This window comes from Diadema antillarum, unplaced genomic scaffold, assembly GCF_040938485.1.
Source record: "Diadema antillarum isolate AM-2024a unplaced genomic scaffold, OU_Dant_1.0 seq00000197_RagTag, whole genome shotgun sequence".
NCBI classification, from domain to species: Eukaryota; Metazoa; Echinodermata; class Echinoidea; order Diadematoida; family Diadematidae; genus Diadema; species Diadema antillarum.
The window spans coordinates 79086-104305 of record NW_027271259.1 but is presented as its reverse complement, the minus strand read 5'-3'; the positions used below and the strand labels follow the sequence as shown (position 1 = coordinate 104305).

Here is a 25220-nt window from a genome sequence, read left to right as displayed (position 1 = left end):
ACGATATATATCACGCAAACACACTTGCAAGAAAACAACTGTGGTTGCATAAAGGCCTCGGACAATGGAAAGTAAGAATAAGGAGGGGGGGGGGGGAAGGTCACAAATGCCATACTCTAATCACCTGATTATTGGATAACCATATTAGAAATCTTGTGAATTAAGCCCTCAAATCACAACTACTGGCAACAAATTGAGAGAAATCAGCTCAGTATTACAAATTACAATTTGAAGGCCAGTAATGATCACAAAGAATGTCACATAGGAATGCAAAATAGTTGTAGCTGTCTTGTCACTGTAACATAGATTCACTTGCTTAGACACTTTCAGTAGCTGTATGAACAAAAGAAAATAAAAAGAAAAAAGAAAACAAAACTAAGAATATGGAGTTTATCTGTACTTCTTTGAAGAAGATTTGCACCCAAGAATGTTTTCTATAGAAAACAATTGTGGAGGATTATGCATGCAATATCAATCAGGTAATCATGACAAACACTGTACAGTGCTCTGGGGCTACTTTTCAGGTTGGATCCATTAATGAAGCATTTTCAATCATCGATTATCATTGATGATTGATCATACTGATAATACTGTATCATTGGTTGGATATCTATTGCCAATGTTTTGATACTCTTAACACCATGTAACATCCACCCAAGAGGTACATTATCCTTTTAAAATAATATTTGTGACCTGCTGTCAAAATCATCTCATCACTTTTTTTACAAACTGAAAAAAAAAAGTATTCATACTCTACAAAATTACTGGAGGAACCTTGTTGACATTGAAGTTTGATAATCTTTCAAGAGTTTTACCATTTTGTGAAAAAATGGTGGCTACTTTATTATTACAGGATATAAATTCCTTAACTGATGTTCTTTTTTTTTTTTTTTTTTTTTGGGGGGGGGGGTTCCCACTTTCCATAATTCTAATTTCCATACTCAAAAAAGTATCTCAACACTGGGCTTTAATGACAGAACACACTGTACGTCTTGCTGCTCATGATGAATTTTTCAATGCACTTTATCATAATATGGGACCAATGAAATCAAGGCACACATGAAGCTGCTTAGACAGACGATATCCCCACATTAATCGATAAAATTCTGTATAAAATGTACACTTTATTCAGTATCTACAACAAAGTATGAACAGCCTATATTCATATATACACAAGCACATACAGTAGAAAGATAGATGAGGTTTTGATGCAAAGGATCCAATCATGTTGTGGACGACACGTTGGTGAATCCGGGCACTCCTTTGTCCTTCAGGACTGCCGCCTCTTTCTGAAGGACGTTGAGGAGGGAATGGGAGCTCTCGATAATCTGAAACATGAACAATGATATATTACAGTTGATCATAAGTTTGATAACAATATCGGCAATCCTGATAACGATGATGACTGCAACAAAGATAATAATTCTCAAATGATATTCAAAATGATATAAATACTGATAACAAAAATATAATATGAACAGTAACAGAAATCAAAATCACAATTAGAGAACTGCCATATCATTTGTATGTACACCTTGTTAAATCCTGAATTTATGTTACTACCATGAACGTTACCACCATTTTCCTTGTTAAAGTTAGGCCTATATTGTTTGACTTCATACAGATGTTGTACATAGTCATTGCTTCATGACCTATCAGCATTAATTAGCAAAGAGTTGTACTCATAAATTTATGACCACAGAATTTATTTTATATCCAAACACAGTGATTTGGGTACTGTTGAGTGGCATACGGAGTTGGCAATACATGAATAGTAACATGAACACAGAGTTTGACAAGAAACATACAGTCAACCTTGACACAATCTTGATGATGACTACAACACTAGTGATGATATTTATTGTGATGTCAAAAATAATAACATGAACAACAATTACAGTAATCAAAATAACAACATCAGCAAAAGCATAAACAATGGTTCAAAGGGGTCTCTCTAGGATAGACACTGTGAAATTTAACAGCAAACCCTTTAAGTTGGTAACAATCATCACAAAGGTTAGAGCGAATATACAAAAACAAAACAGACAGTGGCTTATGTTGTAAAGGGGGCAGAAGAAGAAGTACAGTGTAGAAAAAGGAAGAAGAGGAGGAAACAAAGAAAATGAATAGAGTGAAGAAAAAGTTCAAGATAAAAGAGTGAAAAATTGGTAATGTTCAGCTCATAGATATGGCATATATACATGTATATTCTGTGCCACCCCTGCCTCGACAGTGTAAACTAAGACTGGATGAATCCAATGTCATGGTAACATTCAATAGAGAACCATGACAGCCATTACACACCTTCATGTAGGCAGCCTCGGTTTCGCTGATGGTCTTGTCGTACTCATTCCTCGTGGCGATCTTCTTGGCAAGGCTCTCGTTGACCTTGGCCAGCTTCTCGGTCAGGATGCGGACGTCATTCTGGATCTTGTTCTTCTCCTCCTCCTCTTGTTTGATCTGCTTGTGGAGGTCGTCCCTCTTCACACACAGCTCCTCAATACCTGAAGCATGGTGAGAGGGGAACGAATTGGTGTGGAACTGCATTTGGTGTCTAATGCCCAGAGGGATTTCTCAGGAAACCTGTCAAATCCAAGTCTCTGACTTTTCTTGGAAAGTAAACAATCTACTATGTAGTACTACTGGACCCATCAATAAAAAAAATCTTTTGAAAATTAGTGGCAGATTTCACAAGCTGCAATAACCAACTGCAGCGCCACAAGAAAAGTGCACTAGTAAGACTGAGAGAAAAGCAAAGGCAAGAGTTCCATGTGTACCCCCCCCCCCTCCACTAGTGATATGATTAAATTTAGGGGGCTTTAGGATAAGGAGAGTTTAGATTTAGGGTTAGGATGACATTGATCTCAGTGTCCTAGGTTACTGTGAACTTCACAGTAGGCCTACTCCGACAATGTAGGTTAACATAGCTGGGGTATGGAACTCTTTCCAAAGCAAATTTTTCCTACATTGTAAGAAATAGACCTAGAGTAAATACCCTGTTTGCGGCAGACTTTGTACAGGGTGCCTATTTTGCAGCAGGGGCTGCTTCATTCATTGATGACAAGGCCCAATAAGGTGCCACTTCCCATAACACTTGCGAGTATTAAACTCCTGCTTGTGTTCTGAAGTGGGACTAATAAGCACACATGATGTTTATTCGCTGTTTTGTTGATGAATGAAGGTGCCCAGCCAGAAATACAGTCGGCACCCTGCCGCAAACAGAGTTGTTTACTCTAACTGTTGGTCTGTCCCAAGACTTGGTGGGCATTTTCACATCTTAACTTTGTCATTTGCATAATCAGGACTCCATATGCTCTGTAATTTTCTAGTCCTGAATTTCAGATTACAGAAGCAAACAAGGGAAAAGTAGGATCTAATTAGAGTAAGACCCCCAGTTTTCGGCCGGCCTCCAGAATCCAGACACTTATCACTTATCACAAGCCAGCAAATTCTACTGTCACAACATACACATATCACACTGTTTCACATACTGGCACACTCACTCACCACAGGAAAGTGCCCCGAGTCACCTCCAAAAATCCATCTTAAAATCCCATATTTCGCCGTCAAAAACACAGAATCGGCGCAACTTTTCCAAAGCGCGCGAATCAGGTCCCATGTTAAGAATTAAGGTTGCTGAAAAAGCGCTAAAAATTGAAAAATTATGCCATTCTGTTGCAAGATTCTTAGCTTTATATCGCATCTCAGAGTGTGATGGTATCCTCAAAAGCACAAAAGAAAAACAAAATCTCTGTACATGCCAATGCAGTGAATGAATGCAGACCATCTACAGGGGCTGAATGCAAGCGCCGAGTCACCAGAATTCGGACACGAACGGGCGCCACAATGTCCCCGCTGCAACCTTGCGCCAGCAAGGTATGGTATGCGCTCATTTTTTAGCGGCCTTGTATGCGAATTGACATTGAACGCGCATAGCGCGTGTCCGAATTCTGGGGAATTATCAATGTGATAATATTTGGGGATTTTGTGAAATTTTATGACGTATTTAACAAAATCAATATTGAGAAAAAGTAGTTTGACATACATACATGTACCGGTACACTGTTACAGATATAATTTTGTATGTATGTATTATTTGAGTTGAACAAATATTGCAGAAAAGCTTAATAAGTGTCCGAAAACTGGTGGTTTTACTCTTCTATAGGTCTAACAGTTAGTTCTAAATCAAAATGTAAATTTAAATTTGACAACTCTCCTACTGCTTACTTTGAAAAATATCACCACCTATCAGCAATGTATTTTTGTATATCAGTGTGTCAACAAACTTATGCCTGACCATTTTGTTCAATTGTTTGATATCAATCAGAATGTGCATAATTACAATACACGCTCCTCGTCATAAATGCATTTGCCCAGACCCAGAACCATGTCTTACCAACATAATATTCGTTTTATGGCCCCCAAGAAATGGAACAATTTATCTAAAGACATAAGAAATGCACCATCTCAAAATTGTTTTAAGATAAGACTCAAGAAAAAGTTGTATTCATCCATATAAGGTAGTTTATAGTGAGGGCTGCTAAATTTCTCTTGATTATACTAAAATGAAATACATGTACATGTATGTACAATGTTGCCTTGTTTGTTTTAGTATTGGGCAAGTCCAAGATAATGTCCCCTCAGATGCTCAAAGTTCATCTTGATTTAATCAAAAAGTTATTGATATCATGTTGTAGCCAAAGAGTTAAATTATATATTTCCAGCAAAGAAAATATTTAATTATGCAAATTTATGCAAGAAATATGGCCTTAATTTGCATAAATTAAAAACAAACCTTACGTATGGGACAAATTAAAAATATTCATCTAAAATCAGTTGAATTTGTCCTTAACTTAGTTCCTTTATGGACATGACCCCTGTATGAGCTAGTATAATTTCCAATAGGTAAGACAAGGTCAGCACATTAATTATGCAAATTATGCTCTTTCCCAGAACGAAGTGTCCCATACGTAAGGATTTGAGTATGTTTTTTTTAGTTTTTTCTGAAAATTTCCAACATTGACCAATCATACTTTAGGAAGTTCTAATTTATTCATTTTAACTCCAGATTAGCAAAACTAAATGTGAAAATTTAATTAGTCCTTCATCTTATAACTAATTAAAGTTTGCTTACGTATGGGACAAATGCCTTACGTATGGGACATTACATGCAAAGTGAATGGGAAAACCGCCTTTTGACATGGATGCTATATATCCTTACATTTGTTTGGTTAATGGTTATCTTTGCACCTACTCTGAAGGATATGTCTATATATCTACCTCTCCTACTTAGTTGACCTCAGGGAGAGTGTAAGAATAGCATTATTGAGTCACTAGCAGCACCCGTGGAAATCCACGGGTCTGAGGGGTTTTATTTTTTTTCTCATAATACGATTTTGCACATTTTTATTGAAGAAATAAAAAGAAAAGTCTTCTCATTCTTTCGTTAATTGTGCTGTTTTCTAAATGACCACCCTTCCCAGAAATTTTATAATACATTTTTGTAGTATATGCCAGGCGATCCGGTCCATTGGTAGGGATCATTCCCGCCACTACTTGCTTTTATTATAGAACTTGAGTTTCGAGGGGTTATTTGCACCCGTTGAAGTCCAACAGTTGTCTTGTTGCCCCTCATCCCTCCCCCCCCCCTCACGCACACACACATTTCCACCTCCGCAGGGCAAAAAACAAAAACATTCAGGGAAAAATTACCAAAAACGCAAATGAGATTCACCGAAAGTTCTGCCCACAGGTTGTTCCCGTCGAAACGGGAAGATATTAACACTATGACTTTGATTACCCCCTGCTCTTGCATCCACGCGGGCACCCGCGGGAATCCACGGCTGGTCTCAAGGCCTCGGTTTGTTTTGTGTTTTTTTTTCATGTTTCTTTTCCCCACGTTATGAGAGAAAAATAAGATATTTTCGTCTTCATAATTTTGCTCCCTCCTTTTTGTTTTTAATCACCAAAACTTGGCTTGATATATCATATCAATATAGAACTACATCTGCTTCAGATTGTACATTATCATAATCAATATTTGGCCTACAATTATTGCTCCTATTATTGTTATTATTATATCATTATTATCATTATCCTTATCATTATTATTATTATTATTATTATTATTATTATTATCATCATCATTGTTATTATTTGGGGAGGGGGAGATCATAGTCATCAGGTTTAATAAGCACCCGTGGGAGTAGGTTCTCACGACCTCGTATTTTTTTTCTTTAATATTTTTCCCATGTTATGGAAGAAAGAAGAATATATACATCACTGCATTCGTCTTCATTTGCTCCCTCTTTTTTTGTCACCAAAACTTGGTTTGATAGACCATAGAACCACACATTCTATTTCCACTTGCAATTTTAAAAATAGGCGGTCGGCAAAGCGAGGTTTTCCTCTACGTCCGCTCATCTTATGAATATGTATGATTACAGCAGCTCTGCATTAAACGAATGGACACAGCTGCGCGTGTAATCTGATATGTAAGGGTACGATCGGCAAATATATTTAGCCGCGTTCTAAACAGTCTGCGTACAATGACACCGGACTTGAGAGCAAACGGCGAGCAAACTAAATGACGTACCTGAGCTGCATATAGTATTCTGCAGTTGTGCAAAATACAATTACATAACCAACGTTCGTTGTTTTCATTTTGGGGACGCCAATAATGGCGAACTGTACGTAAATGCCCTTGTAGTCCATATCACGCACACACAGATTCGTGTAACCATCGTCAATACATTCAGTACACGTAACAGGCGGAGGCAAAGGTACATCCAGGGAGGTGGTTCCACCTCCCTGGTACATCACAGAACTATATACACACAGTGTAGAGTGTGTATAGAGTTCTGCGAGGTACATTGTGTGTGTGCGTGCGCGTCCGTCGGAAGATGTCAGAGATTTCGCTGCACCATCATCTTTAGTATCCCCCAGTGTCTCTGCAAGCTAAAAGATGGAAGATCGAGAAAGCAGGAGGCCAGCGGAGGTTCCGTGAATATTGAAACGCTCGGCTCTTTCGTCACGCACAAAAATGCATTATGCATGTAGCTAATTAATTTTTCTTTTTCGTCCTCGACGTCGACACGGAGGCGGAGAGGGGACGAAACCCGCGCCATTCGATGCAGGATACTCTCCTGCGGCCGACGGCACCGGTCGCAACTGCCCGGAGCCGACGGCTCGGGAGGAGATAGAGAAACCAGCAACACCGAAATAAAACAGGAAATACATAAGGCCGCGACAACAACAACAACTTCGAGTATTATAGTATAGGACTAGCAGCACCCGTGGAAATCCACGGGTCTGAGGGGATTTATTTTTTTTCTCATAATACGATTTTGCACATTTTTATTGAAGAAATAAAAAGAAAAGTCTTCTCATTCTTTCGTTAATTGTGCTGTCTTCTAAATGACCACCCTTCCCAGAAATTTTATAATACATTTTTGTAGTATATGCCAGGCGATCCGGTCCATTGGTAGGGATCATTCCCGCCACTACTTGCTTTTATTATAGAACTTGAGTTTCGAGGGGTTATTTGCACCCGTTGAAGTCCAACAGTTGTCTTGTTGCCCCTCACCCCTCCCCCACCCTCACGCACACACACACTTCCACCTCCGCAGGGCAAAAAACAAAAACATTCAGGGAAAAATTACCAAAAACGCAAATGAGATTCCCCGAAAGTTCTGCCCACAGGTTGTTCCCGTCGAAACGGGAAGATATTAACACTATGACTTTGATTACCCCCTGCTCTTGCATCCACGCGGGCACCCGCGGGAATCCACGGCTGGTCTCAAGGCCTCGGTTTGTTTTGTGTTGTTTTTTTTCATGTTTCTTTTCCCCACGTTATGAGAGAAAAATAAGATATTTTCGTCTTCATAATTTTGCTCCCTCCTTTTTGTTTTTAATCACCAAAACTTGGCTTGATATATCATATTAATATAGAACTTCATCTGCTTCAGATTGTACATTATCATAATTAATATTAGGCCTACAATTATTGCTCCTATTATTGTTATTATTATATCATTACTATCATTATCCTTATCATTATTATCATTATTATTATTATTATCATCATTGTTATTATTTGGGGAGGGGGAGATCATAGTCATCAGGTTTAATAGGCACCCGTGGGAGTAGGTTCTCACGACCTCGTATTTTTTTTTCTTTAATATTTTTCCCATGTTATGGAAGAAAGAAGAATATATACATCACTGCATTCGTCCTCATTTGCTCCCTCTTTTTTTTTTTTGTCACCAAAACTTGGCTCTCACCTCCCTGGTTTGATAGACCATAGAACCACACATTCTATTTCCACTTGCAATTTTAAAAATAGGCGGTCGGCAAAGCGAGGTTTTCCTCTACGTCCGCTCATCTTATGAATATGTATGACTACAGCAGCTCTGCAGTAAACGAATGGACACAGCTGCGCGTGTAATCTGATATGTAAGGGTACGTCGGCAAATATATTTAGCCGCGTCCTAAACAGTCTGCGTACAATGACACCGGACTTGAGAGCAAACGGCGAGCAAACTAAATGACGTACCTGAGCTGCATAACATTATTCTGCAGTTGTGCAAAATACAATTACATAACCAACGTTCGTTGTTTTCATTTGGGGACGCCAATAATGGCGAACTGTACGTAAATGCCCTTGTAGTCCATATCACGCACACACAGATTCGTGTAACCATCGTCAATACATTCAGTACACGTAACAGGCGGAGGCAAAGGTACATCACAGAACTATACACACAGTGTAGAGTGTGTATAGAGTTCTGCGAGGTACATTGTGTGTGTGCGTGCGCGTCCGCCGGAAGATGTCAGAGATTTCGCTGCACCATCATCTTTAGTATCCCCCCCAGTGTCTCTGCAAGCTAAAAGATGGAAGATCGAGAAAGCAGGAGGCCAGCGCAGGTTCCGTGAATATTGAAACGCTCGGCTCTTTCGTCACGCACAAAAATGCATTATGCATGTAGCTAATTAATTTTTCTTTTTCGTCCTCGACGTCGACACGGAGGCGGAGAGGGGACGAAACCCGCGCCATTCGATGTAGGATACTCTCCTGCGGCCGACGGCACCGGTCGCAACTGCCCGGAGCCGACGGCTCGGGAGGAGATAGAGAAACCAGCAACGCCGAAATAAAACAGGAAATACATAAGGCCGCGACAACAACAACAACTTCGAGTATTATAGTATAGGACTAGCAGCACCCGTGGAAATCCACGGGTCTGAGGGGTTTTATTTTTTTTCTCTCATAATACGATTTTGCACATTTTTATTGAAGAAATAAAAAGAAAAGTCTTCTCATTCTTTCGTTAATTGTGCTGTCTTCTAAATGACCACCCAGAAATTTTATGATACATTTTTGTAGTATATGCCCGGCGATCCGGTCCATTGGTAGGGATCATTCCCGCCACTACTTGCTTTTATTATAGAACTTGAGTTTCGAGGGGTTATTTGCACCCGTTGAAGTCCAACAGTTGTCTTGTTGCCCCTCACCCCTCCCCCCTCACGCACACACACATTTCCACCTCCGCAGGGCAAAAAACAAAAACATTCAGGGAAAAATTACCAAAAACGCAAATGAGATTCCCCGAAAGTTCTGCCCACAGGTTGTTCCCGTCGAAACGGGAAGATATTAACACTATGACTTTGATTACCCCCTGCTCTTGCATCCACGCGGGCACCCGCGGGAATCCACGGCTGGTCTCAAGGCCTCGGTTTGTTTTGTGTGTTTTTTTTTTTCATGTTTCTTTTCCCCACGTTATGAGAGAAAAATAAGATATTTTCGTCTTCATAATTTTGCTCCCTCCTTTTTGTTTTTAATCACCAAAACTTGGCTTGATATATCACATAGAACTACATCTGCTTCAGACTGTACATTATCATAATCAATATTAGGCCTACAATTATTGCTCCTATTATAGTTATTATTATATTATTATTATCAGTATCCTTATTATTACTATTATTAGCCTATTATTATCATTATTATTATTATTATTATTATTATTATTATTATTATTATTATCATTGTTATTATTTGGGGAGGGGGAGATCATAGTCATCAGGTTTAATAGGCACCCGTGGGAGTAGGGTCTCACGACCTCGTATTTTTTTCTTTAATATTTTTCCCATGTTATGGAAGAAAGAAGAACATATACATCACTGCATTCGTCTTCATTTGCTCCCTCTTTTTTTTGTCACCAAAACTTGGTTTGATAGACCATAGAACCACACATTCTATTTCCACTTGCAATTTTAAAAATAGGCGGTCGGCAAAGCGAGGTTTTCCTCTACGTCCGCTCATCTTATGAATATGTATGATTACAGCAGCTCTGCAGTAAACGAATGGACACAGCTGCGCGTGTAATCTGATATGGAAGGGTACGATCGGCAAATATATTTAGCCGCGTCCTAAACTGTTAAACAGTCTGCGTACAATGACATCGGACTTGAGAGCAAACGGCGAGCAAACTAAATCACGTACCTGAGCTGCATATAGTATTCTGCAGTTGTGCAAAATACAATTACATAACCAACGTTCGTTGTTTTCATTTGGGGACGCCAATAATGGCGAACTGTACGTAAATGCCCTTGCAGTCCATATCATGACGCACACACAGATTCGTGTAACCATCGTCAATACATTCAGTACACGTAACAGGCGGAGGCAAAGGTACATCACAGAACTATACACACAGTGTAGAGTGTGTAGAGTTCTGCGAGGTACATTGTGTGTGTGCGTGCGCGTCCGCCGGAAGATGTCAGAGATTTCGCTGCACCATCATCTTTAGTATTTCCCAGTGTCTCTGCAAGCTAAAAGATGGAAGATCGAGAAAGCAGGAGGCCAGCGCAGGTGCCGTGAATATTGAAACGCTCGGCTCTTTCGTCACGCACAAAAATGCATTATGCATGTTGCTAATTAATTTTTCTTTTTCGTCCTCGACGTCGACACGGAGGCGGAGAGGGGACGAAACCCACGCCATTCGATGTAGGATACTCTCCTGCGGCCGACGGCACCGGTCGCAGCTGCCCGGAGCCGACGGCTCGGGAGGAGATAGACAAACCAGCAACGCCGAAATAAAACAGGAAATACATAAGGCCGCGACAACAACAACAACTTCGAGTATTATAGTATAGGATTCTATAACTAAGAAAGGAAAATAAAGAATATTCATTTATACTTGTATTTTCTTATTTTCATTACAGGCTGTGCAGCTGGTCTTCAATTAACATTCCTCCTTTTAACATTTTGATATTGGACATTTTCTTAATTCAGTTATCATTTTCAACTTTACCTCTCTACAAAATGACTTTGTCCTAGAGAATGGGATTCTCTAAGTGTCATTTTAGGTGCAGTACACTGTTCAGCATGTACTACAGGCTGTACAGCCTAAAAAGGGAAATCAAAACAATTGTGCTTGTGGTGCTCATCAATGACAACATTACAGGTCTTACTGAAAAGAAAAATCACTTGAGGTGACAGCAGGTAACTTTGTCATTACTTGAGTTGATAGCAAAGGAAAAACCCTACAAGAATACTTTTTATTTTGATATGATGTTTAATATTTCAACTGCACACCCTCAGAATATGTCATGACTTATCAAGGTCATGAACATGATTTCTGAAAATCCTGTAAAATGAAGACTATAGTTTACATTTGCCATGAACCACAATATCAATACTGGTTCTGTGGTTGGAGTGCTAATAACACAAATTACACAAACAAATAGGGAATTCAATTTTCTTTTCTATATTGTGTTTGAAGAGACAGATGTGCTCTGAGACACCTTAATCAACTCCTACTTACTTTGTACCCCACATCTACACAATTATCAACAAGCATTGCAAACTCGTAGTGTATGATCAAATTAGGTTATTAGAATTTATCAAACTTGTAAGTTTCAGATCAGTGAGTTACTTGAGTGTTTCAAATCTAGAATTACATTTTTCTCTTAAGATGTAAATGTACAAATGATAATCTTTCCTGTATCACTACACAAGCATGTATGTACAAAGTACAACCACAAATTTTGTTGTCTTTGGTTTCATAGACCTGAAGCCAAGCAATTTGAAAAAAAAAAAAGCCAGCGTTGGCACATACATTCTTCTATCTCCTTGTTCTACCACGGCTTTTAAACTCTAAAAGTTTCATTAAAATTGGATTGATTTTGCAGAAGCTAAAATTCACATGGCAAAACATGATGATTACAGAGCAAAATTAATTACTCTTGTTGTTGTTGTGTTTTGTGCTGCATTTCAAATAATTACAAAGCTCTATGAAAGCTTAGACAACTTGCAAGGTAAGCCTAAAACTACTGAAAGTACCCACTTCAAAATGTATTTGCAAATTACACTGTACATGACACTTGATTTTACAGTTGAAATTATCAAGACTACAAATTAGTCATGGTACATGTGCATGTATGCTACATCAAGGTCATAAGCTAGAATTCGCACATTTTTTTTTTTCATTTGATAAAAAATATTGACCAGAGTATTACAAATGGGCTAGAAATAGAGTGTCAGTATACTGTATCTGTATGTGTAGACATCATGAGGACAGTGTTAATGCATGACGGAATCCACACTAAGACATTTAATTGTAAATTAATAATTACTTTTATTTGTCTTATTTTAGCTTTTGTTAGGTATCTGAACCGGGAAAGTACCCACTTAGAAGTCTATTTCATTTGTTACATGTTGTAGTATGATTTGTGGAACTGAATATGACACTATGGGGAATTTAAAGTCATTCCCATGAATACACTTGTGCACTAAAGACAAATGTCCCATACGTAAGTTCAGCCATGTCCCATACGTAAGGTGTACTTTCGCTAATTAAACCAACTTCATGAAAATATGCGCCATTCTTTTGCAGTGAAACTTTGCTGAAAGATACTTCAGTATTGTACCTTTCTTCACTTCTAAACAGAACTTGATCAGTAAGGTACTTTCAGAGAATTTTCAATTCAAACTTTATTTTGAAAAATCCAGTTTTTCTCTGGTCCCATACGTAAGTTGCCATATTTTTCTTAATAAAATAATTAACCCAAGGTCAAATGACATCAAACTTAAACACAATATTCTTCTCAGGGCTGCCAGTCCTCCTGATGATAAACAGTAAAATCCAAGTGCTCCTTCATTACTTTTCAGAGGTTTGAAATCTCTGAATGTCCCATACGTAAGGTGCGCGATATCTTGGACTTGCCCTATTACAAGTGTGTGTTTTAGGTTCTCTTTACCTCTCCTTAATGTATTTTTTTCTTTTTTCTCTTTTCTTTTCTTTCTCTTTTTCCTTCTTCCTATCTGTTTTCCCTCCTGCATCCCTAGCTTTAGTCTCTTGTGTATCTGTACTTCGTCTTGTAAATATGTACAATATGTATATTTAAAAAAAAAAAATGTCTTTTTAGCTATGTTTCAATCAGATTCAACTACATTTTCAAATGTTAAAGGTGCACTCACTTCAAGCTGTGCTTACTGAGTTGCCACCTCCAGTTTGTCATTACTGAATTGTTACTGCTGTTACACAAATTGATCTGGAAATAAATGTTCTATTGAATTGAATTGAATTTGAATTTACACATAGAGTGAAATATCCCGTTTGCGGCAGTTTAAGCATTGTTAAGGGTTTTTCCAACTTGTAAACAAATCAGGCAAATTATTTTCAACCATTTCATATATCATAGACAAGATTATTCATTAACGCAATTGTTTTCATAAAAGAAATTTACCATTGACCAACGCAGTTTTCATGATTTACCAGGGCAAAACCTGGCACAATTTTCGCCGATAAGGGCGATATGCGACGTAGTATTTCTGCTTGCGGCACGATGTACAATCCCTATGCAATACGCGCGTGCTCCGCGATCTTTAGGTGAACGCCTTCACATGTCTCGCGAACATTGCGTAAGCGCCAATTCCCATTGCGAAAGCACGTGAAAATAGCGGGCGCACATGCATTGGCCGCAAACAAGATCGCAATTCTGGCGGTGTTGTTGATGTCTTTCTCATGTTTTTCTCATTTTCTTTCGATGGTTACATCCACTTTCCGAAAAAAATGGCGGCCCACATCGGCTCGCGAAAGTTCTATTTTACGTGAGGATATGTTTTCAAAATCCATGAACATCGAGAACACAATAAAAAATCAAGTTTCTTGGACCATTGTTTCTTAACTGTTATGTTAAGAAGTACCGAAAATTTCATTTTGGATGCGATATGTTGTCATTTAGGTGAGAAAATTTCACTTTCGTCAGAGATCGTGCCCATTTTATCGCTTGGTTTTTGTTGATTGCTAGTGTGTTAGTATATGTGTAGTGTGCATGTAACAGTGCAATGCAGTGTTTAGCGGTATATTACCGTGTATGTTGTACCTGCCGCGAACGGCTGCACGGCCGCTTACAGACGCAGTTACTCTATTTCTACATTTTACTAGATCCAAATTTTACACGAAATGCATTCTCAATTTAGCACTGTATCATCATATGGTGTAACTATGACTGCACAATGTAACATAAATTAGATGCGTGGTTCTGCCAGCTGCTGCCAGCATTGCGGCTGTTCAAGACCACAACAATAACATTCATAGTAAGACAAAGTCTAAGTCAAGCATCCCTGCTTTAAAAAGAGATGATGGTACGCTAGCGGAAGGTAATGAAGAAAAGTCACAAGTGTTAAATGACTACTTTAGTTCAGTTTTTACCAGGGAAGATATTCATGATGTTCCAGATTTTTGTGACAGACTCTTCACAGAACCTTTAGACGATATGGAAGTAGACGTCTCAGATGTACTGAAGGTTATCCGAAATCTGGATTACGACAAGTCTCCCGGACCAGATGAAGTTCACGTTAGGATACTGAAGGAATTACAAGAGGCCGTAGCGCCAGTATTGACAGATATTTTTAATACATCATTAAATGCAGGCCAGGTACCAGTAATGTGGAAATCTGCTAACGTGGTCCCAATTCATAAGAAAGGTCCAAAATGTGAAGCAGAGAATTATCGACCTGTGAGTCTTACCAGTGCTGTCTGTAAAATAATGGAAACACTCATAAGGGATGCAATAATGGCTCATCTTGAAAACGACGATTTGTTAACACTTCATCAACATGGATTCAGAAGAGGCAGATCCTGCGCCACACAACTACTTGAAGTAACAAATGACTGGAGTGCTGCTCTTGATGTTAAAGACATAGTCGACTGTATTTATTTAGACTATCGCAAGGCTTTTGACAGTGTACCACATACAAGACTACTCAAGAAAATTTATGGATATGGAATCAGAGGGAAAATTTGGAACTGGATCAAAGCATTTCTCCTTGAACGCACTCAACGAGTAGTAGTAGAAGGAGCCAGTTCACAAGAAAGTACAGTAACCAGTGGAATTCCCCAGGGAAGTGTTTTAGGCCCAATATTATTTATCATATTCATTAACGACCTACCTGAGATTATATCTACAAATTCCACAGTTAAATTGTTCGCCGATGACACCAAATTGTATGCTGCACGACATGAAGAGTCTGATAATAACAATCTGCAGGAGGATCTGTATAAACTCACAACATGGGCCAAAGACTGGCAGTTATCCTTCAATCAAAAGAAATGTAAAGTAATGTATTTTGGAAAGAGAAATCCTGGATTGAGTTATTACCTAAACCCTGACGATACATCTGAACTTTTGACAGTTATTCATGAGAACGACCTTGGAGTAATATTCGACAGCAGCCTGCAATTCTCTAACCATGTCAACAGAGTATGCGCCAAGGCAAATAGACTGTTGGGATTAATCAGGAGGTCCTTTTCTAATATGGATGCTAGAGGTTTAGTTCAATTATACAAGTCAATCATTCGACCATCCCTGGAATATTGCAGTAGTGTATGGCTTCCATGCCTAAAAAAGAGGGACATTGACAAACTGGAAAAAGTACAGAGAAGAGCAACAAAGCTGCTACCTGGTCTGAGAGATCTGAGCTACACAGAACGACTGAGGAGACTGGGTCTCCCAACATTGTCATATAGAAGACACAGAGCAGATATGATCCAGACATATAAGATCCTGAATGGCCTAGACGACCTGCATAGCTCAGATTTCTTCCAGCAGTATACACATTCCAGGACAAGAGGTCACTCACTCAAGCTCAGAAAACCGTACGCAAACTCAAATATAAGACAAAGGAATTTCTCACACCGAGTAGTTAACTTATGGAACAGCCTACCATCTGAAGTCATCAATAGCAGCAGCATCAATACCTTCAAATCAAATCTGGAAAAGTCATGGAAACATCAGTTCAACTGTTATGACCCGGATACTATATTCCCATGATGCCCCTGCCCTACGCATGCGAATAGTAGAGCAAATAACAATTGCAGCAAGTTTCCAGAGGATGCAGAGGGGCAAATAAGTCCAGTATACTTTATGCCCAACATCAAGGTAAATCAAGGTAAATAACAGGGTACGACCACCATGCACCATACCACCAGCGGCACCACTACCACAGTTCGGGAAACCCACTCACAAGGGGGGGGGGGGCCCCTCCTTATAAGTAACCCATCCCCCTTATGCACTTGTCAATGTAATGACTCACCCCACTACCCCCGGACATGGGTGCGTCATTTCCTCGTTTGGTCCGTCAAATTTGTGACCCAGGTGTTTGTCATTTTACCAGCTTTGTCCGTCAAATTTTTGACCGAGGGGTGCGTCATGGTACGTCACTTGACTATGGAAAATAACACGCATTATTTTGAATCGAGGGGTGCGTCATGGTACGTTACTTGGCTATGGAAAACTGCACGCATTTTTGCACGCTACCGCGAGTGAAATTACAGTGAGCGCTTTCCCGCGGCAAGTGAAAATCAAAGTCGGGAAGCGTTTTGGAATAAGAGGAAAAAATGCTTGCCAGAATTTAAAAGCCACCCTTTCTCCTTACATTTTCCCTCCAACAAACCCATGAAATCATGCATACTCAATCTCAAACCAGGGACTGTTCAGCGATGTAACAACTTAGTTCAATCTTTCCTGTCGAAACGGCAGCAGAAGAACTGCCTGCCGCATGCCATTTTCTGCTCGCGGGATCTAGTTATAGCCAGACCAGCCAGCTGGACAGACGCGCGCGCGACGCTGTTAGCTGTGCGAATCTCTACGTACCGCGACTAGGCTGTAGTTACGCAGTACTCGAGCGGGAATATGAATGCCGTGGCGTGGTGTGTACCTACCTGCTGCGCTGCAGCAGTATGCATCCACCGCACTAGCAATGGCCGCGCACACACAGCGCATTCTGCACACATTGTCATGTATGGATTGCATGCACAGAATACATACTACTGTACGGAATATCGTAGCAGCAGCGTGATGTACGGTGAATGACAATACGATGCTTACATGGTAAGGGAAACTTGCCGAAACTTTTACAAATTATGTGTACGAACCAAAAGAAAATGAAATTGCTTGAATAAAACGTATGCAAAAATCGTTTCAGTATTTACGGGGGTGCGTCAAATGTACCGAGGATGTCCGTCAAAAAAGTGACCGAGGTGTGCGTCACTTTCAACGTGTTGTCCGTCAAAAAAGTGACTGTGATGTTCGTCACTTGCAGCGTTATGTCCGTCAAAAAAGTGACTGTGGTGTCCGTCAAAAACCCCGTGTGGTCAGTCAAAAAATGACCATGACGCACCCATGTCCGGGGGTAGTGGGGTGCGTCATTACATTGACAAGTGCATTATAAGTAACCCCGTCCCCCTTATAAGTAACCCCCGGGGCACCCCTTATAAGGAGTCTTTACGCTTTTTTGCAATGCAACGCGAAAATGAAAGGACTGCGGCAATTCGCTTGATTATGTCCATAAAGCTTCACAAGTTTCCTAGTTACTCACGAAATTTGAGCAAAATCGGTTCGAGGCATCATATCTAAAATCATGGATTTAAATGCGATGTCAAACGACCCATGCGAATGCTGAAATGCGAGCGATTACTGGCGTGAGTGTCGCCAGGCGCGGCGGCGCGGCAATGCTTGAGTGCAGACGTGGCGACTGAGTACGTACTCATCGCATTTAAATCCATGATTTTAGATATGATGCCTCGAACCGATTTTGCTCAATTTCGTGAGTAACTAGGAAACTTGTGAAGCTTTATGGACATAATCAAGCGAATTGCCGCAGTCCTTTCATTTTCGCGTTGCATTGCAAAAAAGCGTGGAGACTCCTTATAAGGGGTGCCCCGGGGGTTACTTATAAGGGGGACGGGGTTACTTATAAGGGGGACGGGTTACTTATAAGGAGGGGCCCCCCTTGTGAGTGGGTTTCCCGAACTGACCAGCACCAGTGACAGTGACAGTGTGCTACCCCTGTCAACCAAACAGCACATACACAATTATCAATATATGGGACCACGAAATACACAGGGTAAACAGAGCTCGGCTCGGCTTACCACGGCCACGAACGCAAACGAAACAGCTACGATTCAAATGTGGCTTTAGATAGAGAATGTGTGCACATGGGCATACTCACACTTTACAAGTTCGTTATTATAACTCTGGAGAGCAGCTGCCTGATGGGTCATCTTTATCTAATCTCACTTCTCCTCTTGATACGTCCTTTTCCACTTTTCGGTTCGTTTGTTAGCGGATAGCGAATTTAGCGATAGCGCCGTTGCTGTGTTTTGGATACCGATCTAATTCGACCCTCATACAGGACAACCGTTGGTAGCAGTAGGCCACCTACCTTCGACACATCGACCCATTTAAGATTTAATAGTACATTACTGTAGTCAAATAGAAAGCTCAAGTAAATTCTGAATTCGGTGCAGTATATATACAGAGAGTTAAGTCGTAAAGCCCATCTATAATTCTGGAATAAAAGCAATTAATTTTTTTTTCCTTTTAAAGAACCTAATCACTCAACATGCACCAAAAGCTCTTTGATCAACGGACACGGTTACAGTTAAGGGCTTTCAGTGTTGGGGTTAATAGGGTTTTCAGAGTAGGACTTTACCCGCACTGTAGGCTCCTATAATGAATTCATTTTCGGGATTCATTTCTTCACACCAAATACTCGTGATGAAATTTTATGCACTATCTTTATTGTCATTCACAAGATTTTATAATAAAAGTTTGTTTGAATATTGTCTGTCCACATAAAAGATAGGCCTATGTGTGGAAGTACAGGCCAAGAGCGTCTAGTTACAGAAGGCATTTACAAATAAATATGGGGTACAGTTTGTTTCACAAATAAAAAGCAACTCCCAAATCATTATCCAGTCTCAGGTGTTTAGCGTAATATTTTTACACACTCATTAGTACAGTCTCGATTCCCTATTTCGGATGTTAGGATCAACAACGTAATGGTCAAACTCAGTGGACTACTACTTAAACTGAGGGACTCCAAGGATTATTATGCATTTTCAACTATTCCAGAATGTTGGTATGTCTGGCACTCAACAGTACTTAGGGCTACTATATATTCTGTAAAATGACATCACTTATTCAGTTTTTCAATGAGTACATGCTTGTGTGGTGATTAAATCGCTCAAGCAATTGTGACATTTTCGAGTCCTGATTCTTGGAGACCTAAAACAGTATGACTGTATTGATCCTCCCTCAACATTACATCCACTAAACGACTTCTTGCCTCATTTTTGCTTTCTCTTGTTTACATTTTTTAAAATCCAAAATACATGGGAAAAAAGCACTCTGCCTAATTTCGAGTTTCTGGTTAAAACTGTAAGTCTTCTTCTTCTTCTTCTTCTGATTAAGTCTGCCTCCTTCAATAGACTGAAGATTCTTGCAGATTCTTGTAGAAGTCTTGATCCCTCCGATTGTAAGCCCTACTGTTCACTTCGGGGCTACACTCTCATAGAATAAAACTATTTTGGAGTTTAAACCAAAACTCTCAAGGCAAAGTACATTTGCATACCACATTACCGGATTAAAGCAATACTGTTGTAAGGGATTTGGGATTTGGGTATTCGAGCCGAGCTGTTTAGGGTCTTCGAGCCGAGCTGTCTAGGGTCGGACTGTTCAGGGATCCGACAGTGACGTCACGGGAAGTTTTGTACACGAATGAACACACGTTCGACGTACGTTATTTGGCAAGATAGCCTACGAGTTCCTCTGCTCTGCACGCTACTTGTGTTATTATTTCGTAAGATTGGTAAGATGTCTTCGTTATATTCCCCATTCTTACGACTTTCCACTGCTGCTGTAAGCGCTTATTGTTTGTAATCGCAGGTTTTTGTTGTTCTTTTTTTTAAATCAAAATATCAACCATTGAGCTGAAGTACACTAGAGGATCTATAGCCCCACTCGGTACAATTCATGTATTGTTCTTAGCATTGCATCATCAGTGATTGATGTTGACCGAAAGATTGGTCTGTATCTTGTCGTCGGGGATACATTGTATGTTCCATGAAGACAGCGTATGGCTTCATAGAATCCCCTCCTATGCGGGGGAAAGCTCGAAAGCCGTAAAAAAAAAAAAAAAAAAATGATTAAAAATTCCTCCGGACAGACATCACCAGACAGATTTTTCTGTCTAACATACTACTTGTTACTAGGTCTAAGCTGAAATGAAGGCCTATGAATGTCACAACGACAAATGTTAAAATCGATGGTTTATGCTGCTCCAACTGGCAACACTGCAACAAACTTAATGATAGTTATAAGTACAATTTGAACTAGACCACTCACATAATACATACAATAATATTATATCTTCAATAATCAATGCCATGAATATATCAAACTACTAGATCTAAGTTTTATCTCGATTGACGATGTTGATTTTGTTAAATAAATACAATGTAGTATGTACATCATAAAATTTCACAAAATCTCCCAAAATTACCACCTCGATAATCCACCAGAATCCGGACGCGCACTCTGCGCATTCAATGACAATGTCAATGTGCGTGCAAGGCCGCTGAAAAATGTGCTGCGCCATACCTTGTTGGCGCAAGGTTGCATCGGGGATGTTGCAATGCCCGTTTGTGTCCGAATTTTGGCGAGTCGGCACTTGCATTCAACCCCTGTTTACAAATTTGTATTTAGTCACTGCATCGGAACGTACAGAGTTTTGTTGTTTTGTGTTTATAAGGATATCTACCATCACACTCTGAGCTTATGATATGCAAAAAATATGGCAACAGAACAGCCTATTTCTCAATTTTAAGCGCTTTTTCGGCGACCCCGATTCTTAACGCGGGACTTAATTCGCGCATGCTCTGGAAAAGTTGCACCAATCTTGCGTTTTTGACAGCAAAATTCAGGATTTTAGATGGATTTTTGGAAGTGACTAATGCACTTTCCTGTTGTGAACGACTGAGCAAGTATGTGAAATGATGTGATATGTGTGTGTTGTGACAGTAAAATTTGCTGGCTTGCGGTAAGTGATAAGTGTCCGGAGTCTGGAGGCCGGCTCTACAACTGTACTGCGAGTTGTGGTGGTGCACCGTTGTATTAAAATAATGTAAGTAAATGTCACAGCTCAGGAACAACTCACACTCCATAAGAGATTATTGGAAGTGTGATTATCTTTCACATTCATTGTTAAACTACAATGCAGTGCAAGTGCTCACTACACAAATACCAAACAGTAAATTTTAGAAATCTAGATTTTAGATTTCCTGATTCTACTGATGACATTATCAGTATCAGTGCTAAGTCTTATCAATGTTGTCAACAAACATTGTCTTGACATGGCAGTAGAAATCTAGATTTAAATTTATGAAGAAACTCAAATTGGTTCACTAATAAAACCCAATTTCTAATTATTTCAGAAAATTAGAGCACTTGACTCTCACTCATGACAGTGGAATCATCATGGCAAGCACTGAGCAGTGGGTCAAAGATGAACTCCATGATGTCCTTGGAATCAGTGATCGATACGTTGCTGACTTCCTCATCGGCTTGGCGAAGCGGTCAAGGAGTAGCTCTGACCTGGTGCAGAAGATCCAGGACACTGGGACAATTGACATCTCAGATGCAGTGGTCAAATTTGCAGATGACCTTTTCAACCGAGTAAGTTCCTTGGTAGGGTAACCATTTTCCTTCGTTGCTATAGAGACCCGAGTATGCTTTTTCTGGCTGATGTTAGTGGAATAAACTGATCTTTGATTAAAAGCTCTATTGGAGTTTAAAGTGTCTTGATGTTTGAAAGGAACGTATAACAAATACACCGTAAATAGATTCAAAGAAATAAATTTCTGTAAATACAATTGTATATCTGAAGAAAGCAGTTCGATAGTGTTCATTGGTTTATTTTTTATATAATAAATAAAGAAATATAGCTCTTTTCATATGTTTTTTTCAATCTTTAGGTAATGCCTCCATCTCATATTTGCTTCCGAAACTGATGTTAGTGAAGCTCTGCTGTATACATTCATGAGCATAAAAAGGCATCAGGTATTGTTTATTGAAAAGGAGCTCGTTTTGTGAATGTGTTTGAAACAAACTCAGATGCCACGCAAGCAGCAACAGGAGAACCCAAACAGAGTGAAAGAAAGGCTGGCCATAGAGCAGGAAAAGAAGAACAGATCCTACCAGCTAGTGGAAGATGATGAGGAAGAAGAACAGCTTATCAAGATGGTCAGAGAAAAGGTCTGAGTATTTTCACTGTTACTCTATTAAACATGCTACAGTTTAAAATATCTAGATGCTATTCCATGAACTGATCATTGCTGATCCTTTTTAGTAGTAGCTCCAGGGCACTTGCTAATTTTTCTGATAATAGACCTACCCGTGCTAATCTGTATAGTATGCAAACACAAACTTTGTTGGATGGGTGTCTACTTTTAGGTGAACTTGGGTGAAGTTCCTGGAGATGAAAGGGTTCATAGGAATTACCTCCCATTAAAAAAAGAAGACAATTATAATAAGAAATAAAGAGAAAAGCCTTTTTTTTTTTGGTTATGAGTTTCACAATGAAAAAAGAATATCTGCCATTCTTTCTGGAGACTAGTGCAATACAACCACCATTCTGAATACAGGATAACATTTGGTCTTGAATCTGATGTAGATCACACCTCATGTGTGTTGAGCCCAAAATATGCACATTGTTGGTTGGCGAGGTGTTCATTGATAGACAACAGCTGGTGACAGATGTTGATATAGCAAAAGAAAAATATATAGATGGTGAATTAATTGTTACTGGCTAGTGATTAGAGCTCCTAGTCTTTGAGTAATAAATCAATATAAACAGATTGAAGCATTCTGTACGCTGTAAGTCTCTTACTCTCCTTTATTCTATACCACCCCTCCCCCAACCCCTTTGTCTCCTGTGATAAAGCAGAACAAGAAATCTTCTAAACGACAACACATCCGAAAGCAGAAGCAGGAAAGCAGCGATGAAGACAGTGAACCAGAATTTAAAAGGTTAGTGTATGGAAAGTTAGCTCATAGACCGTGGATAGCTGTGATGTAACTTTTAATGCATGATTGATGTACATGTGAGATACCAGTACCTGTGGGAGAAATGCATTTGTTTCAGAAATGAGAACACCATAGATTCTGCGGTGCTGTATCTCACAGCTTGAAGTCTGTGACAGCTGTCAACGTGGGAATACACATCATGGTATAATCACAAATGATGATTGTTGGAACAAAATGTGTAACTTTCATTGTTTGAAATGTAACACTGAAGTGTTTCAGAGTTTTGTTTTGTTTTGTTTTTTTTATGGCTCAACTCAGTTGCATGCTTCAATTGATGGAGTTACCACAATGTGCACGTCATTGGCATGAGCATATTTTTCACCCTATATCCAAGCAATTATGACTACCATGTTTGTGTGTGTGTGTGTGTGTACACTATTTGTAATGAAATAGATTATGATTTCATGGCCAGCCATATCTCAACCACCAAAGACTGAATTTATTAGCTCCGAGCAGCCAGGCACATGGATTTCCTGTGCCTGTTGCTATACCAGTAATTCCTGCTACCGTGCATAATAAATTGAATTGGTCAAATCATATTAATTTTGTTAGTAATAAATTATCAAAAAATATTGGTGTAATGTATAAACTTAGTTTTCTCCCAAAATCTGTTTGAAAGTCAATTTATAATGCTATAATTTTACCTCATTTGTATTATGGAATAACTGTTTGGGGCAATGCTCACGAATGTTACATTCAAAGACTTTTAGTGCTTCAAAAACGTGCAATACGAATCATTTCCCATGCCACTTTTCTTGCCCATACCCAGCCACATTTTTTATCCCTGAAGATATTGCAGTTGAATGATATGTACAAATATCAAGCTGGCATTTTTATGTATTTGTGTAAAAATTGTTTATTACCAAAGACTCTCTTAGATTTGTTCACTTTTAATAATCAAATTCATAATTATAGCACGCGATCCGCGAATGATTTTCACCTATCTCTATCCCGTACTTCTTTTTATCAAAGATCTATCATTTACTTTGGTCCTACCCTGTGGAATTCTCTCCCCTGTGCAATTCGTAATGCGAACTCTTTGAATACATTTGAATCTGGTTACAAAAAACTCTCTTTTATAATTATAGCCAAACTCATTGAGGTCAAGAGTATAATCTTTTATTCTCTATGATTCAAGACATCCCGTATTTTGTTATTGTCATTGTGTGTTTTGTTTTGTCTTGTCTTGTCTTGTCTTTTCCTGTTCTTACGTTTTACTTCAAGTTGAACACACTATAGATAATTGAAATTGAACGAATGATTTTAGGTCAGCTAAAAATAAGGGACATTTCCTTTCTGGCTGCTACCTACCATAGCATATCTGTTAAACCTATGTATGTGTAATTGTCAATCTATTTCTGTTGTATTTTTTCCTTTTCACTGTATTATTGATATGTTTGTAATCGTATCCGAATATTGATGTATGTATTGTTTTTTAATATGTTCCTTGCTTTGGTGAAATAAAGAAACTGGAAACATTCTTGTTCCCCTCTGTTCTCAACCTAATAGGCCAGCAAAGGTCAAGAGGGAGCTGAGCTCAGAGTCGGACGATACGGACGATGAAGAGAGGGAGAGAAGGAGGGACATGGAGGAAAGAGATGCCTTTGCAGCAAGACTTCGAAACAAGGACAAAGAACGGACAAAGAAGATCACCGACAAAGGAAGCAAAAAGGTGAGAGCGATAGTGCATCCTCCCTTTTACTAGCCTTTTGTCAAGGCCCTCTCGCTGTAATGGGCGAGCGAAGCGAGCCCAGCCGAGCGCGACAGCGCAAGGGCCTTTTGAGATC

At 39.4% G+C, this 25220-nt stretch overlaps 2 protein-coding genes across 2 annotated transcripts in view; one reads left to right on the top strand and one right to left on the bottom strand.

Annotated features, from left to right (window-relative positions):
• Positions 1-935: 935 nt before the first annotated feature.
• On the bottom strand, positions 936-18569 carry LOC139728753 (microtubule nucleation factor SSNA1-like). The gene is made up of 3 exons (XM_071639695.1): positions 18518-18569; positions 2305-2504; positions 936-1328 (listed from the first exon to the last, which is right to left on the bottom strand). Exons 1-3 carry the CDS (start codon positions 18567-18569, stop codon positions 1224-1226), a joined length of 357 nt encoding a protein of 118 aa, XP_071495796.1. The 3' UTR covers positions 936-1223.
• Positions 18570-20072: 1503 nt separating this feature from the next.
• Positions 20073-25220, top strand: part of LOC139728752 (pre-mRNA-splicing factor ATP-dependent RNA helicase DHX16-like) — a 31380-nt gene continuing 26232 nt past the window's right edge. The window contains exons 1-5 of the mRNA XM_071639693.1: positions 20073-20158; positions 21783-22023; positions 22462-22590; positions 23291-23376; positions 24943-25105. Coding sequence (XP_071495794.1) covers positions 21826-22023; positions 22462-22590; positions 23291-23376; positions 24943-25105 — 576 coding nt within the window. The 5' untranslated portion in view covers positions 20073-20158; positions 21783-21825. The remainder of the gene's footprint in view (positions 20159-21782; positions 22024-22461; positions 22591-23290; positions 23377-24942; positions 25106-25220) is intronic.